The sequence below is a fragment of the Meleagris gallopavo genome, chromosome 8 (assembly GCF_000146605.3).
Source record: "Meleagris gallopavo isolate NT-WF06-2002-E0010 breed Aviagen turkey brand Nicholas breeding stock chromosome 8, Turkey_5.1, whole genome shotgun sequence".
NCBI classification, from domain to species: Eukaryota; Metazoa; Chordata; class Aves; order Galliformes; family Phasianidae; genus Meleagris; species Meleagris gallopavo.
The window spans coordinates 22,857,037-22,872,776 of NC_015018.2; the positions used below are offsets into that span (position 1 = coordinate 22,857,037).

Genomic DNA, 15,740 nt, shown 5'->3' on the forward strand with positions numbered 1-15,740 from the left:
TTAGAAACATCACGGTTTATTGACTTGAACAACTGCCACTTCAGTAGCAGCATTTCCTGCTCAGAGGGTGGTGATGTGTATTATTTCTATTTTCTCCTAAGGTACTTTAAAATAGGGGGGGGTGGAAAAAAGAAAAAAAGAAGATTAAATGCGCTTATGGTACTGAAACAACAGTCGAATTCATTACAAGAGGGCCCCCCCGTAATCCCTTCACATATGAACGGCACAGGCTGGAGTCAGGGAAGCTGCACCCACAACAGAGAGAAAGACCAGCAATGGCAGAGCTGCACCGTCAGCCACACCGGTCCCCACATGGCAGCCAAGAGTCACCTCCTCAGCCAGGACGCAGCATCACTGTGCTCTGCACAGGGCCAAAGGCAACGGAGCTGTGGGTGGATGAGAGCCCCCTGCCCAGCACTGTGGCATACGCTGTTTCCTATCGCAGGGCAGAGCTGCGTGTCCAGCAGCACCCTGGAAGACTGGGCCCTTCACTGTGGCTGGTTTTGTCTTTGGGACAGACAGAAGGGTCAGGAACAGGCAGCGAGGAAGACAAGCCAACTAATGTAATGCTAAAGCGGTAGCTTGAAGCTGTGGGGTTAATATTTACTGTTGGAAGGACAGGAGTTGAGTTGAGAACACAGCGTGCGGCTCCGCTGTTTGGGAAACGCGCTGGCAATCAGGCACTGAATGCTGCTGACGAAAGAGAATGTGAACCAGGGAGGGGACAACACTGCCTACAAACTGAAATGTGTACAGCTGCAAAATGCACGTAAGAGCCAGAGTCCTGCTGCTATCTGTGATGGACGGAGGAACTGAACCATTCACAGGGAGACTCTTGCCAAGCAGGGGTGGACGTGGAGCTGGAAGCCACAGCAGCACCCTGGCTAACATGGTGGGGATGGTTTGAACGCAGGAGAGCAAAGGGTGGCGGCAACCCAACGGCAGGAGTTGGATCTTTGTGTTTCCTGCAGAGCTCAGCACATCCCTTCCTCCTCCACAAGAATGTAACAAATGGCAAAAACCGTTTACAGGACACCGTTCGAATGGAAACACATCATGAGAAAGGAAAAATCATGCAGCATCCCCAAATGGAATGGGAGCGGCATTACAGCACGGGCGGGCAGTGCCATCTGACCACACCACCCAGGCAGATCCATCAGCTTGTTGAACCATCTGCAGAACTGAAAACAAAGGTCTCCTCCTGATTAGTGTTAATTTGTTGAAAGTTTCCGGCCGCTTTCAAAATGTGCCTTTGCAGGAATCACACACCCCCAACCCATCACCCAAGGGCCCCAACATAGGAATCTCCTCCTGATCACTGCTAGAGTCATGGTTTATCTTCAGAAATTCTTTACTTTTTCCTTCTTACTCTTCTTCCTCCTCCTCTTCCTCCTCCTCTTCCTCTTCCTCATCGTCATCTTCATCGTGGCAGTGTGTGATTTCCTGAGGTGCCTGGGGGAAGAGGTTGGGCGGTTTGATCTCACTGATGGAGCGGGTCAGTTGGTGCCGCTTGTAGTCAGAATCTTTAAAATCCACCGAGGTGCGATTGCGCGTGGCCATGGGCGACTCCTTCTCGTTGATGTCCACGTGTGTGTGCTCTACAGTGGACTCGTGTGGCATCTAAAGGTGTAAGAGAGAGAGAGGAGATGGCGAGGCAACGAGAGCACAAGTCCCAGAACATGCCACCCCATCCTCCCAGTGCTGCCAGCTCGTGGGCGTGCTCCCCAGTGCCTGTAACTCACCAGGACGTGGGCGGCTCTGAAGAGGTAGCTGAAGGGGTAGTAAAGGAGGTTGATGAAGGAGGCTGCATAGAGGTCGGCGTAGCGCATCACCTGGCTGGCAAACAGTGTCTGCCGGGAGCCGCTACGGAAGAGGCTCCCCATCATCCCGTAGCACATGTCCATGTCATGGGTCACTTTCTACAAGCAAAGGGTAGGTTAACTCCTGGCCCGGGCACACGGCAGCGCAGAGCCGACCCAGCCTCAACATCACTGAAGGCTGGGGGCTACGTGAAGCCTGCAAGGATCTCCAGTGAGCTTTTGTGTGCTCTTATCCCAAGGCACCAAAGCACAGCCAGGCTCCAGCTAACAGAAGGGAAGGCAGCAGCGGCACCAGGGCCAGCACCCGCCACAGCCTGTGACCTCGCACACAGGGCTGGCTGAACCAGAGGTTACGGCCCCTTCAGGCACACATCAGCACCCTGCTCTGCAGCAGTGAGCACTGTAAGTAGGTGCTACATACATGAGGAAGGAGACCCTATTCCAGACCAGGCTGCCTTTCAGGAGTGCCAGTGACACCATTGAGCTGGGAAGCTCCTCCGTTTGCGTCCACAGACAGAACAGCTTTGCAAAGCCTGCCATGCCCACCCAAAGGCAGAGCAAAGCATTTCAGGGCTGAGCAGTGGGTCGGGTTGTCAAGCCCTTTGGGATCCAAAAGGATGAAAAGAGATTTTTATGATTGGTACCTTAATGCGTCTCTGGATGGAGCTGATGTCAGGGCGTTCATTGCTGCTACTGTCCAGATGCCTAGTTACAGGCGAGAAGGTAAATACATGCTGTGAAAAGCCTTTCAGAACCAGATGCTGTGAGATGGGGGCTTAGGGAGGGAGGCTGGTCTGGAGGGGAAGGTTGGTCTCAGGGGCTGAACCCAGGCCTGAGGCAAAGCTCTGGCAGCAGTGCTGCCAACCCAACCCCAAGGGTTCATCAGAGCCACGCATTAGCTGTTGCTAGGCTGGGAGAGGCAGCAGTACACTGGTCAGTATTTGAACACTCACTTGTATAATTCGGCCAAGAAGATGTCCAGGCTCTGCAACTCTTCAAAAAGGGCTGGATAATCCAGAAAAGAAAGGGGGAAAAGGTAAGTTTAACCTCAAAATGAAAGGGCTGAAAGCAAATGCATCATCCTGCCTGCATGACCGTGGTGGGGCAGGTATGTCACAGCCATTGTGCAGGGAAAGGGTTCGACTTTGCTCTGTGCCATCAACAGAGCTCTGGGCTTGGTTTCTGATTGCCACTTTAGTTTTTGCGGCTGAACTTCACAGCCCTCACAGAAACCTTCCTACCACTCATGGGACAATGTGCATAACCCCCAGACCGTCTCACACATCAGCATACAAACCTGGGAGAAAAGTAGTAGTGCTCAAGGACGGGAAACAGAACTTTGGTAGCAGAGGGAGGAGGAGAAGGAGGAGAAAGGAAGAGGAAGCACCTGGTAAGCAGGGATTCCCTGCAGACTGCAGAGCAGTCATGACTCGGGTGATACAGGGACAAAAAAAATGGCTATCTTGTTAGATACTTTTTACTGGAGAAGCCATGGCACTACAGAGACAGAGGGAGAGGAGTTCTGGGAACAAGGTTACGGATGAGCTCAACCCCAACCAGCAGCAGCTTCTCCCAAGTCAAGGCTGGGTGATCACAGGCAAAAAACCTGGGACCCTGTGAGCAACCCATCTGCTGCATCAACACCCCATCCCAGGGAAGAAGGATCTAGGGTGGGTTTGAGAGAAAGGTTGCAAGTGTGATCTTTCCCCTGTGCCCCCCTGTCCCCTGCTGACCGCTTTTGTCAGTCCAGACGTGTAGTTCCTGTGCCAACTCAGGGATCACTAGGAAGGTCCTCCAGCCCTGGCGCTTCTTCGATTTGAGGATGTCTCCGAAGATGTGGTCTCCAATGTACAGAATATCCTTCCCTTTAGCCCCCAGCAGGTCACAGACTGTGTCTGAGGAACCTGAAACAAAGAACAGACTGACTCGGAATGAGGAGCCAAAGGGAAATGCATTCTGAGAACCAGAGTTAGGGATGCAGCTGCTTCATTTTCCTCCCAGAAATCTCCAACTGCTAAACTCAACAGGGCACTGCACACTCACCTTCTCTTGGAATATACACACACCTTCATACAAATGTAGCAGCAGAGGGACCTTGCAGCCTCCTGGCCACATAACAGTGATGGAGCCCAGGGCATTATGGACAGCCCTGTGCAGCCATTGCATTTCCCTGGTGCAGCCACTCTGTGCAGCATTCCCAGCTGTCTCACTGCTGCCAACAGGCCCAGCTGTTGGCTCAGCATCTCTCCCTCCTCCCAGCCCTGCAGTGGCATTTCCCAGGCCCTTCCTGGCAAGGAAGGGAAGGGCATTGAGGAACAGCTCTCTTTCTTCTCAGCACTGAGCAGCAATAGTTTTTTTGGCGCAAAAGGCACAGAATGATGTGTTTCATGAAACACAGCCCTGCCTAGATTCTGGCATAGCACCCAGCCACCCTTTATGAGTCCTCATGAGTGGATGAAGGCCACCATGGCATGTCAGAGCCACTTCACAGGACAAGAAGTGTTCTGCCCACCTCCAGAATACACGATGCCGTGCTGCAGTGGGCCAGTGTAGGTACCAATCTTCAGCTTCCCGGTCACCTGAAGGAGGAGATACTGCATTAGTAAAGAATAGCTGATGCTCTGGGTCTTTTCTGTCCTACTCTTTCTTTACTCTCTGTTTCTTAGATCTAGCCTAAATACCGCACTGCCCGCTCCCTCTAAGAGACTGCATATAATCCCCTCCAGCTTTTGAGGTGCCCTCCATGCGGTGCTCACCGTGTCCACCTGCCGCAGCACAGTGCCTTCCCCAAAGAAGAGGGGTTTCCGTGCATCCACCAGGATCAGGTCAAAGTAGGACTGCCATGGCCGATGGGCACTCCCAGGCTGCAAAAGCAAAAACAACCCTAGAACCTAGAACCACATAAACAATCGCAGGGAGTTTAACTGGAGCGTCACTGCCCTCAGCCATAATGTTTCTACACAGCTGGTCCATCAAATGCACTGATTCTCCCCGTTCGTGCCTCTGTGGTGTGACTTTTGGTTGCCATCTCCTAAAGCACTCATTTGTGGCAAAACCATCCCAACCCAGCCCAGCAGCGAGGACTGAGGAAGGAAGGAGAACTAATGAACAGCCACATCACAGCATAGCTGTTGTGCAAACGGATGCACTAAATGACACTGCTGCCACCATTTCTGAACGTGACAAATGTGACTGTGGCTTCAGCCTTCCAAGGACACACTGATACACTTGCCCAGAGCTGGAAAATGCCTGGACTCTATTCTACAGAGCGCAGCTCCAAACCACAGCCCTGCCTGACGGACACCAGGCGTGATTTCCCATGTTCTGAAAATTCTCCCTATGTCTTCTACTTTCAGTGCACAGTGTGAAATCACATCTTTTGAATGAGATGGTCTCCTAATGAGAGATGGAGAAAGCAGTATAAATTCAGCTTCTAAGCCTTTCTCCAGAAGTTTCAGGGCTGAGCTTCATCCTCAGGACACCAGGAAAAGCATGCCAAACTTTTGGAACTACCGTAGCAGAGGCACAACTAGGCCATAAAAGAAAGATTCGGCTGTTTTACACAACTCTTTCCCTTCCATCAAGACATTTTTTAACAAAACACTATATAAGATTAGGAAGAAATCCAGCTGTAAAACGCTGCAGCTAAAATGTGCTAACGCTAAAATAATGTTATCACTAACATAGATTATTGTTTGAGACTAGATGATGCCTCTTTTCTCTTTGTTATATTGTATTTGCTTTGATCCTATTCAAATAGGGCGCTAAACAGCAAGAGTATTTTAACCAGATTAAAGCAACTAATCCCATGCAGCTGATGAAGCAGGATTAAAATGCTTTCCAGCTACACAGATAATTAGGCACATCAACTCCTTTTGGAACTGCAGTCTAGAAACCACATACCTTTGGTCCGTGTGGAAAGTCAAACAAGTAAGTCATAATTTTCTGAAAGACAGAAAGTATTCAAAGTTATATTTTTTATTTAGTTAATAAAAACATACTTTTCTGCTTTTGTCTTTTCAGGCTACAAAACTTTATTTTCAGCATTTACAGGAAAGTCAGCCTAAGATTTGGAGACAGAATGAATGGATTGGCCTTAAAGTGAAAGGAAATAAAGTGGTGGTTTTTATAATCAAAGAACACATCTGCCTCCGGAATCTGCACATTGCTTCAGCTGTATCTTGCAGTGCTTTATAATGGCATGTGACCCTTCAGTTTAGCAATGTGGCAACATGCTGACATTCAGCCAGCAGCACAGCACACAGCCTGCTCTGGCTCCTGGCCCTCTCCAAGATGATAGGTTTGGTGACCTCTCCCCACTAAGAACTGTCTCACTTGGAAGAGCAGATTGTCACTTTCTCTTTCACCTTCTTAATCACTTACGAACAGAGGCACAAAGTGACTTAAGCCAGGCCTACCTCAGGTCAGCACCGAGTCAGGACTATAAAAGAGAAGTCTCACCACCTAATTGGCACTCACCACTAAATTATCCCAGCTTAGAAAGCACCCAGTTCCCCACCAAATACTATCCTGCCAAATCCCACACACTAGGCGGGTGGCTTTTGTTTATTCCATTACATACTGATGCACCAGTTCACACAGCACTTACGTCTGTGTATTTGTAGTCGCTGTTTGTCACAAGAAACACCTTCCCAACTTCGTTCATGCGGCTCAGCAGCAGTGGCAGCTTCCCCTGCAAGTCAGAGGACAGAACAGTCAGACACAGAGACACAGAGCTACACCACAGGCAAAACACAGCTCAGCTGTGATCCCATCAGTCAAAACAAGGAAGACACTGCTACCACCACCCTCCAGCCCAGATCTCCTCCCAAAACAGGCCCACAGGAGGTGAAATCTGAGCTTGCATGAGCCACGAGTTGGAGTGCATTATGATTCCAACCTCAAATTAGGGAGAATTTATTCCTGGAGCTATTTTTATGGAATCATAAATCTTAGGGCTGTTGCCATAAGAGCTGATTACCTCACAGGACGGTTTCCTAAGAATTTTGCAGGCATGTAACTAGATACAAGGTTAACTGCTTTAAAGTGGTATTCCACCACCAAAGGAGGAGCCCACAGAGAACATTTAAACTGAATAATAATTATAAAATGATGGTCCACAGGAGCCCTGCACACTGCAGAAGGCGAAAGTAAGGGAGCTTGCTCAGTTAGATGTGCTGAATACATATTTTGGGGCTTATCAAAGTGCTGGGCTTTGGTGAGTGTCTCAGGATTTTCCCCTCTATCTGTCATTGTAAGAGGAGTGTAATGCTTTTGCTGGATGGTGGAGGAATACTTCTGTTTCAGTGATGCTAGTCTGTTACTTTTAAAAAAAGGTCTGCGGCAAAGGATTGCACGGGCAGAGAAAATGTGGGCGAGGGACTACAGCTGCTTTCAGCACCAAAAGAAACAACGTAAGCCTGGCCAGCATATCCACCTGTGTCCCATGACAACATTTCCTCTGGCTTTTATATTTTACGTAAAAAACGCGCGCGTGAATACGAAATCACGTGGATCACTGGCTCAGAATAAAGGCTGCGTCCGAACTTTCCACTTTGTCTTTGGTTATTACAATAGAAATCACAGCGTTATCTGTTTTGTGAGGTAGTAAAGCAAATCAGCGTATTTACTTCTTGCCTGCTTACTCAGTACAGAATGTCACGTGGCACAAGTGAAGCAACTTCACACTTACATCTTTCACCACGTACTTTTCCAAATTCTCGAGGGTTTTCTCCTTGAGAGATCCCTGAAATAGAAACAATAGAATCCAGTGAGGTGATGGAAACTTATGATGTAAGAGACGTCACAGTAATGCCAACTTTCACACTTCAAAATGCTGTGAAAGTACAAACCAGGGCGAATCTGAACCAGTGACTCTAGAGATGAGAGGCTTTGAGTAGCAGGGACCATCACAAACTCTGTGATCCATCGATTCCCTCACCATGGTAAATAATCCACTTCAACAGCATTTTAACCCTTTCAGAAGGGAATACAATAGAAACAAACAAAAAATAGATTTGCCATAGCAAGCAAGACAGTCAACGACCTGTCTCCAACACTGACCATCACAGTGGCCAACTTCAACACGTATCACATAACATTGCATAAGGAAAGAAAAACAGATACCCAACTTCTGCATGACTCAAACAACCAGAAGTACAACTGTGAGCAGAGATCTCCTGTGACAGTTCCCCATCCCACCTCAACAGACCTCTCGAATGAGGAAGAACAAGAAGATCAGGTCCTGAACGAGGCGTTAATGCTCACAAGATCTACATTCTAAATTTGGACACAAGCGTGCTGAAAAATGGCTTTCTCTGATGAATTCTGTTTGATGCAGATAGCTTTTAGACAACATAAGATAGTACCATTGTGATATATTGACAATAAAATTGCTTTTTTTAAAATTGTGACAAAGTGAAGTTGTGAACTTTAAATGCAAATATCCTCATGGCAACACATTCTAAAACCCACAAATTATAGCAAGAAAACGGAGTCTAGGCACAATAAAAAGAAATAGGAAGCCAGCAGAGATATACTGCAGTGCCAGAGACCTTGACTTGCTTGCACAAAGCTGCAGTTTATTATTTTCTCACTAGGTGGCAAAGCAAGGCTCTTGCCCAAAAGTGGAATATCTTAACTGAAGAGTTACAAACCAGACCCTCTAACTCGTTTTTGACAACAGATGTCTCGAGGAGTTCTTGCAATCACCTTGTAATGAACCCAGTCAACAGCATCTCTGACATCTTGGAACATACTCCTGAATGACATGAAGAGGTCTCCATCTTTAAACCCTGTTTCACAGCTGTGGAGAGAAAGAGGAGGTTGCAGTAGCCAATTGCAGGGTTCAAAACGTATGGAGCATTTTTATCTTACCACACTCATTTCTTATTGACTCCTTTACTGCAGCAATGGATATATTACATGATTAAACTTTTCCTTTCCAGTCTCAAAACATGCAAAAATGACCCATCACAGAAGTCAGCTGCACAGTAGCACTCAGACTTGCAGCTTGTTTTTATGTTTACATCTATTTGAAAGCTAGGGAAATACATACATTGCTGTAATAGCCTTTTAAACTACACTGAATATCTGAATATTTCACTTTTGATTACACAAAGTCTTCAATTATAACTTGTGGTAACTGGCTGAGGAAACTTAGCCTCTCAGTTACCTGCTCAAACGTGGATCCAAAGGACATGGGTTGAAAATGAGCTGTGCAGTGGCTGTAATCACTCTTTAATATGTATGTGGTCTTAGAAGCTGGCCCAAATACCAGTGTCAGCCAGTACAGTGACACTGGCATTCCCTATGAAGGAGACCCACATAACCAGCCTTGGCTGCACACAAAGAGCATCTCATCAGCACTAAATTCCCTTAATATCAAAAGAATAAGAGGCCTGAACATTTCCACACTGAAATCACTTTAACAGCAGGTGCATCTCTATTATATAAATTGCATTTTATAACAACAATCTTACAGTATTATCAGTGTGTCTAACCAGAGAGGACACATACCTAGTATACCGGTCACAATTAGTAAAGAAATCCACGAGGCAAGCCAACAGGTAGGTCTCTGTAAAGAAGAAAAGCAAAACTTCAAAACAAGGATAACACCATGCAGCCAGCTAAATCTCGGCCCTGTGCCTGAAAGAAGAAAGTTCATGCAAAAACAAATAAATCGAACAGCTGAGTAAGACATTAGCAAAGCTTTATAGGCTTCAAAGATACAGGGACAGTCACACGAGACTCACCTGGTAGGTTGAACAATGTGTTCAGAATGTAAAACCTATCTGTGTCATCCCTCTGGATAAATTTGTTCGGATACTGATCCCGTGTTTCAGGCCTGAGAACAGATAAGGTGGAACAGAATGAAGCCACAAAACATACTGAGGATACAGTGTGCTGACCTGCAGAACATAGCTTTAGTAGGGTCCATTAGCAAGTACTATCCCTCTGCTTTAACCAACACCAAGCTTTCCTATGTGCACTAGCAAAACAGCACCCACTGCACGTCACTGTCACTGTGCTGGCTGCAGCACTACCGGGCACAGAGCCCTCATCCTGAGTCAGCAAAGGAGCCAAGCCCCAGAGGGAAACTGTGGTCAGGAGTCCACAACTCGACCTTAAGCCCCATGCTGCTGGCAATGGGTATGCTTTACATCATTTGCACTTTCATTGTTTGCTTATCTTAAACTTTCCCCCACTTTCCATGTGCTGTTGAACACCCCTCTGAGCAGCTTCCCGCAGGGCAGTGCAGGGCTGCACTGCAAGAGTCTTGCCTGGGGCCTGCTGCAATTAACTGGCAGCATGACTAAAGTCACTCAATTGTTCTTGTTTCCTTCATTTCTGGAGCTTCTGAAGATGATCTTTAACTAGAGGAGGAACTCGACTGCATTCATAAAGTCTTTTATAAAATGTTGACCTCCTGCTGCAGGGACTTACATGCCTGCAATGACAGGCTCATCACCTTGAGGCCCCGGAGCTGGCTTGTACTTGCCTTCCATCCCTCTGCCTTGCAGGTAGGAGGGGATTTGCTGGGATACATCAAGCTCGCAACACTGCAGCCCCCTCTGCTTTCCTAAGCACCTTCTCTGGGGCACAAGGAAAGTAAGCAGATGGAAAAGGGTGCAGGAAATGGCATGAGATGCATCACAGAACCATAGAATCATAGGGGTTAGAAGTGACCTCTGGAGATCAGCAGAGATTCCTTACAGCAGGTTGACCAGGAAAGCATCCAGGCAGGCTTTGCATAAAGACTTCTGGCTGCCTCTGACCTTGAGCCCTTGAATTTTCTTAGACGCAGCATCGGAAGTCTTCACAAGTCCTTATGCAACGGATGCCCTACAGATCACATTAAGTCAAAAAGAGCAGTCAAGAGCAAGCACTCACCCTCTGAGGAAATTAAAGCCATGTGCACACACCAGGAGGTTTCCATAGGCATCAACTTTCAGCAGGTTTCCATAGTGGGTATCAAACACTAGGCCTCTGTTAAGAAAGCAATTAAAGATATGAAGCAGAGAGCAGTGAAAGCGGTCACCATTTCAATACCAGTTCTTCTCAGTGCCAGCTCTAGAACAGCTGGCTTGCTTGGCAGGGGGCATCAGACCAAAGCTGCTTTTTTTGTGCAGCTGGGCTGTCACTTTTTACCTGGGTGCAGGTATGCAACAACAATGCCCTGCATTGCCAGGGTAAAAGATACAGCTGATCTGCTCTGCGTGGACTTGAAAGTGGAGCATTTAACCTGGCACAGGCTTAGCTGTGCATTTACCAGGACCTCTTCTACAGGGTCACGAATGTGACACCTGCGCTTGTGGTCACTGACAGCCCTGCTGGGAGTTGGGATAAGGGAATTTCTCCCCTCCTTTTCATCTGTCAGTCGCAGACAGAGCCAGATGGGACACATAAGTATGGCACAGAATGCTTGGGATAAATTCTTTCAAGTCCAACAAAACTCTGTCTTATTTAGTATCTTGCACCTGAGAAAGCAGCCTTCCTGCAGATAGACCCTTTCTGGCCCTTCCCTGGGATGAACAGGAGGGATTTAAGGAGTCTTCATGACATGCTCATAATGTTTTGTTATGGGTATGGGAGCACACAGCACCAGCCTCAGTGTAAATCATGCAGGCAGGAAGGAAGGAGGCTGCCAGACTAAAACTGGAGCACCAGGCCTCTGCTCCAGTCTTTTGTAAAAAAAAAAAAAAAAAAAAGCCCCAGAGGAGCCAAAAGCAAAATCCAGCAAAGACACAAGTGGAAATGGATTAAAGGCACCGAGCTAGGTTAAATGCCTTTAAAACAAGCGATATCCTTTTAATTTCTGCTACAGACAAAAATGTAAAAGTTCAGTAACTTTGCACCACTAACTTGATTTTCCACGTTTGATTCATCTAGGCAAGTGGACTGGATCAGTCCCACTTTTATTGCTGGTTACCATCAGCTTAATTTTTCAGGATGTCTTATGCACCAGGATGCTGCTGCGTCTGGTTTGACAAAACCAAAGGAAAACACATTAATTCATTATTATAATTACAGAAAAATGTTCTAAGACTTTCTGGCCTCATGGACATTAGCGGCTCCTTCTTCCCAAGCTTTGATTTTGATTTCGTTCCAGGTCCCATTGTGTCTTTGCTGTCCTTGCTTTGAAAGTTATTTTTGGACCGTGACTTCAGCAGCCTCCCCTGCTCTCCTTCTCCTTGCTAGCATGGACTTCAGTGTGCAAAGGCCTTCCATATACCGCTCCCTTCCCCATGATCTGTGGGCAGCCACAGGCTTCAAAGGCACAGCTCTGAACATCTGGCCTCAGTGTGTCACCTCTGAATGTAATAGAACAAGTAATCAAGGCCTCGAGCAGGCTGGGTTGGTATCTGTTAGTCATTTACCTGGTAGGGAATGCAGGATCATACACAAAATTGAGCAGCTCATGAGGGTATCCAATGGAAACTAATCTTTCTACGGTCAGGTCAAATCCAAGAGATTCGTATTCAGGGGATTTATACACTGTACCAAGATGAGATTTCAGTTAGAAAATTTGCACACAACTAGGGGGTTAAACAAGAAGGCAGTTACAAGTCACGTTCCCATTCACCCTCCTCCCTCCTCCACGTTACACAGATGCACAAATGCTCCCTCTTCCACCTGCTCAGATCGGGTTTGGTTTGCTGTGATTTCACAAAGCCGGTGAAGAAACGAATACATTTTGGGAGCACATGTATTTGTGATTAGAAAGCCTGAAATTCATTGCTGCTGTGCTACTGGATACAACCCTAAAGCTTAGCATTGTCTTCAGATTTCATCTCAGGGGAATTTATGTTTGCTGCAGACTAAGTTAGCTTGAAGGTAGAGCTGTCAACTTAACATACGGTTTGTTTGTTAATAATACCATATGGTACTGTACAAATCTGTTAGATATTACTCTTGTATCAAAATGCTACTGTTTTAGGCAAGCTTGCTGCTGCTCCCACATTTTCTACGAGTGCTCATCTGTGACACACACCTTAGCTCAGTGCAAAATGAATGACTCACTCAACCAAGTCATTCTTACCTTCAGTACTGTCTTCTTCCTACAAATGACCTTCCCATGCACTGGAAATGTTACTATTTAATTAGATCATTAAATGACCATTTAGAAGGAAATTGCTGTGTCTCTGTGACAGATGGAAATCATTGTGTTTCTGTGACAGTGTGTTGACATTTGTTGCATGACACTGTCTTAAATTGGTTCTAAGATATAATGAGGTCAAATATAACCGTTTACTTCAGTGAGGCCTACTGGGGGGCCAATGGATCCAGATTCTTGAATATGATGTACTTTACTCAGCTAAGTTTGAAAACATGTAAGTAAGCTCTTTAGAAGACAGACTGCTTTTCCTGAGAGGTAGCTCACACATCTGTGGGCATCACAATGCCTATTAACGCCATTGTCTATACTGCCCAGGTAATCACCGTATGTATACTGTGGAATACAGAAGCTCAATCTGAAAGGAGAAAACAAATGCATAAAATACTACAAAAATACTAAAAAGGTAAGAACTATCAAAGAAATAAGGCTCACAGTAACCATGTGAGAGGGATCCCATATCTATTAACAATCCAGAAGTATTCTAAAAGTTCATTTTTCTCATTAAATTCAACACCATTCAAATGCAAAAAGCAAATCAGTAATGTTCTTGAACAGATAACCAAAGCCAAACAATTACCAAGATCTTCAAGCATCATTAGACCAGTGGCAAACATCATAGATCAATAACAAGATATAACACACAGTGCACGTAGCCTTTTCTGTCCTTTAGGAAAGGAAGGGTTGATTGAGCTACAGATAGGAATAAGCAATCAAAAACTACAGCTAATGAAGGAAGCAGTGACTGACAAGGCAATCCTGGGGAGTGAGCTAGAGTTGGAGGGAGCAAAAGACGTTAGGTGATGAACATTGTGACAGTGACACCAGAGCATCATCTGGAAAAAGGAACTCCTTTGATGCAGGACAGTAGAGATACCTCCCAGGGAAAACAGTGATAAATACACCTACACAAGAGCACGGCAAAGATCCTCATGAAGTGAAGCTGCCTCTATTCCCCACTCTGTCCATGCAGCTCCCTGAGACCACATTACCAATTTATCCATAAACCATCACTTCCCAACAAAACATCTCTCCCAGAAATCCCTGCCCCTTCTGAACTCACCAACTGCCGTGGCACGGCCGAGACATAACTCAAGGAGCATGCTGGCACCTCCTCTGGACAAACAGAGATGGTTTGTGAGCTTCTCCAGCAGAACCCTTCCAAGCAAACCATAGGGCTTTCAGTCTCACAGCCTGTGGGTCTGCTCAGTGAACAGCTGATGTGTGGCTGATCGCTTATGCCTTCACTCAGCTTCTTCCCTTCTGTATTTCTCTTTCCATCACATTTATCACTGCAAGCCTCCACTGAACTCTCTGAGCCTACGGTAACGAGCTGATACATCAGCAGGAAAAAGGCTGAAGAACAGGTTTCATCTTTCCAAGTCTCTGCTCAGACAGTACTACAACACGGCTAATCCGAATTTTAATTTCTGTGCGAAGTAATTATTCCCTTTTACCTCTCAAGCTACAAATAGTGCCTCCCTGATTTTTCTTTGAATAAAAGTAAGCTACCAACTCATCCATACCTCATGTCCCTTCCCTATTTTCCTACGTTCCATCATACCTGGAAAACGAGAGCCCTCTTGTTGATACACAAACTACATGGGGACACTGAGCTCCTGGGGATGGGAAAGGGACAACAAGTGTTCCCCAGTTACCATGATACTGTCCAAGATAAACTTTCCTTTAATTACACGCAACTGGGAACAGACTGAGAGATGACTGAGCCCACCTAGACTGCACCACAGCACTACACCGCAGCCCGAGCTGCATCAGCCGGTACCAACCGCAGCCCACGCTTCTTGTAAGCTTTGTGAACACCTGTTAAAGCAATGTGAGCTTTCAGGCAAACAAGCAATCCATCTCCTTGAGACCAAACATGAATAGGCTAACAGTACTGCAATGACAGCAGCACATCTGGGGATGATGCCCCCGCCACATGCATTAAGAGACTGCTTAGCCTAGATAAAAAATGTATTTTAGTATTGTACTCAGGGCTGGCCCCGCTTTCTCATCTTATCTTCAGGCATCCAAGGAGATAAAGAGAGGGCACAGCAGTATTTTCTTCTGCAGTTGGACGATAAAAAAAAGTAGCTTAAATCTTTCTGGGAGCTTAAAACTCCCCAGTCCTGAACTGAAACGCAACGGGAGGAAACTCAGAGGATGAGGTGCTGCAAGAATTGGGCGGTTTGCCATGCAGTGAATCCTGTGCTCAGCTCTCACCCCTCTGAGCAGCCCCATCCCAATGAAGGTGAAGCAGAACCACCACACCACAGCCCCCAGTGCCCTTGCCATCCCTCGACCCAAAGCACGCAGGGTGAGAGTACAATCGAAGCATGTGTTGCAACTCACCCCAACCTCCTTTCTGCCTTTTCACTGCTCGATGGCTGTGTCTCTGCCACCGTGCCAAGTCCTCTCCTCCAACGGAAAAGTTATTAAAATCATTTGAGCTTGAACACAGACAGATGCTCCGATGGCTCAGGGTGATGGACACCCCGTGCTTGTGCATTATGTAATTGGGCTTGAGAGAAAACAACCACATCTTTAAAAAACTGCAGCTGGCTGACAGCATTTCAGCTTCTCCTTCACATCGCCACTTGCCTTAAAATGACACTAGTGAAAGTTAAAAGCAGGACCCTGGGAGTGAACGCTGCAAGCCTCCGATCTGTGAGGAGTGTTAGGAGGGAGCCGAGCTGCAAGGAGCGGGGTTGTGCAGTGAGGTATATCATTCTCATGCATTTTTGTGGTTGTTTTTACCTTTGCTGCCAAGACACATACAGTAACAATTTTATAGCCCTCCTGAA

At 46.6% G+C, this 15,740-nt stretch overlaps 1 protein-coding gene across 2 annotated transcripts in view; it reads right to left on the reverse strand.

Moving 5' to 3' along the window:
* The window catches only part of NT5C2 (5'-nucleotidase, cytosolic II), a 37,695-nt gene continuing 21,955 nt past the window's right edge, over positions 1-15,740 (reverse strand). For both annotated transcript variants that reach the window (XM_010714648.3, XM_010714649.3), the window contains exons 3-17: positions 12,200-12,317; positions 10,713-10,808; positions 9,575-9,666; positions 9,339-9,396; positions 8,532-8,625; positions 7,513-7,566; positions 6,430-6,513; positions 5,724-5,765; positions 4,577-4,684; positions 4,333-4,399; positions 3,554-3,724; positions 2,774-2,825; positions 2,465-2,525; positions 1,743-1,919; positions 1-1,620 (exon numbers count right to left, since the gene is read on the reverse strand). In XM_010714648.3, the coding sequence (XP_010712950.1) occupies positions 1,366-1,620; positions 1,743-1,919; positions 2,465-2,525; positions 2,774-2,825; positions 3,554-3,724; positions 4,333-4,399; positions 4,577-4,684; positions 5,724-5,765; positions 6,430-6,513; positions 7,513-7,566; positions 8,532-8,625; positions 9,339-9,396; positions 9,575-9,666; positions 10,713-10,808; positions 12,200-12,317 (1,529 nt within the window). In that variant the 3' untranslated portion in view covers positions 1-1,365. The remainder of the gene's footprint in view (positions 1,621-1,742; positions 1,920-2,464; positions 2,526-2,773; positions 2,826-3,553; positions 3,725-4,332; positions 4,400-4,576; positions 4,685-5,723; positions 5,766-6,429; positions 6,514-7,512; positions 7,567-8,531; positions 8,626-9,338; positions 9,397-9,574; positions 9,667-10,712; positions 10,809-12,199; positions 12,318-15,740) is intronic.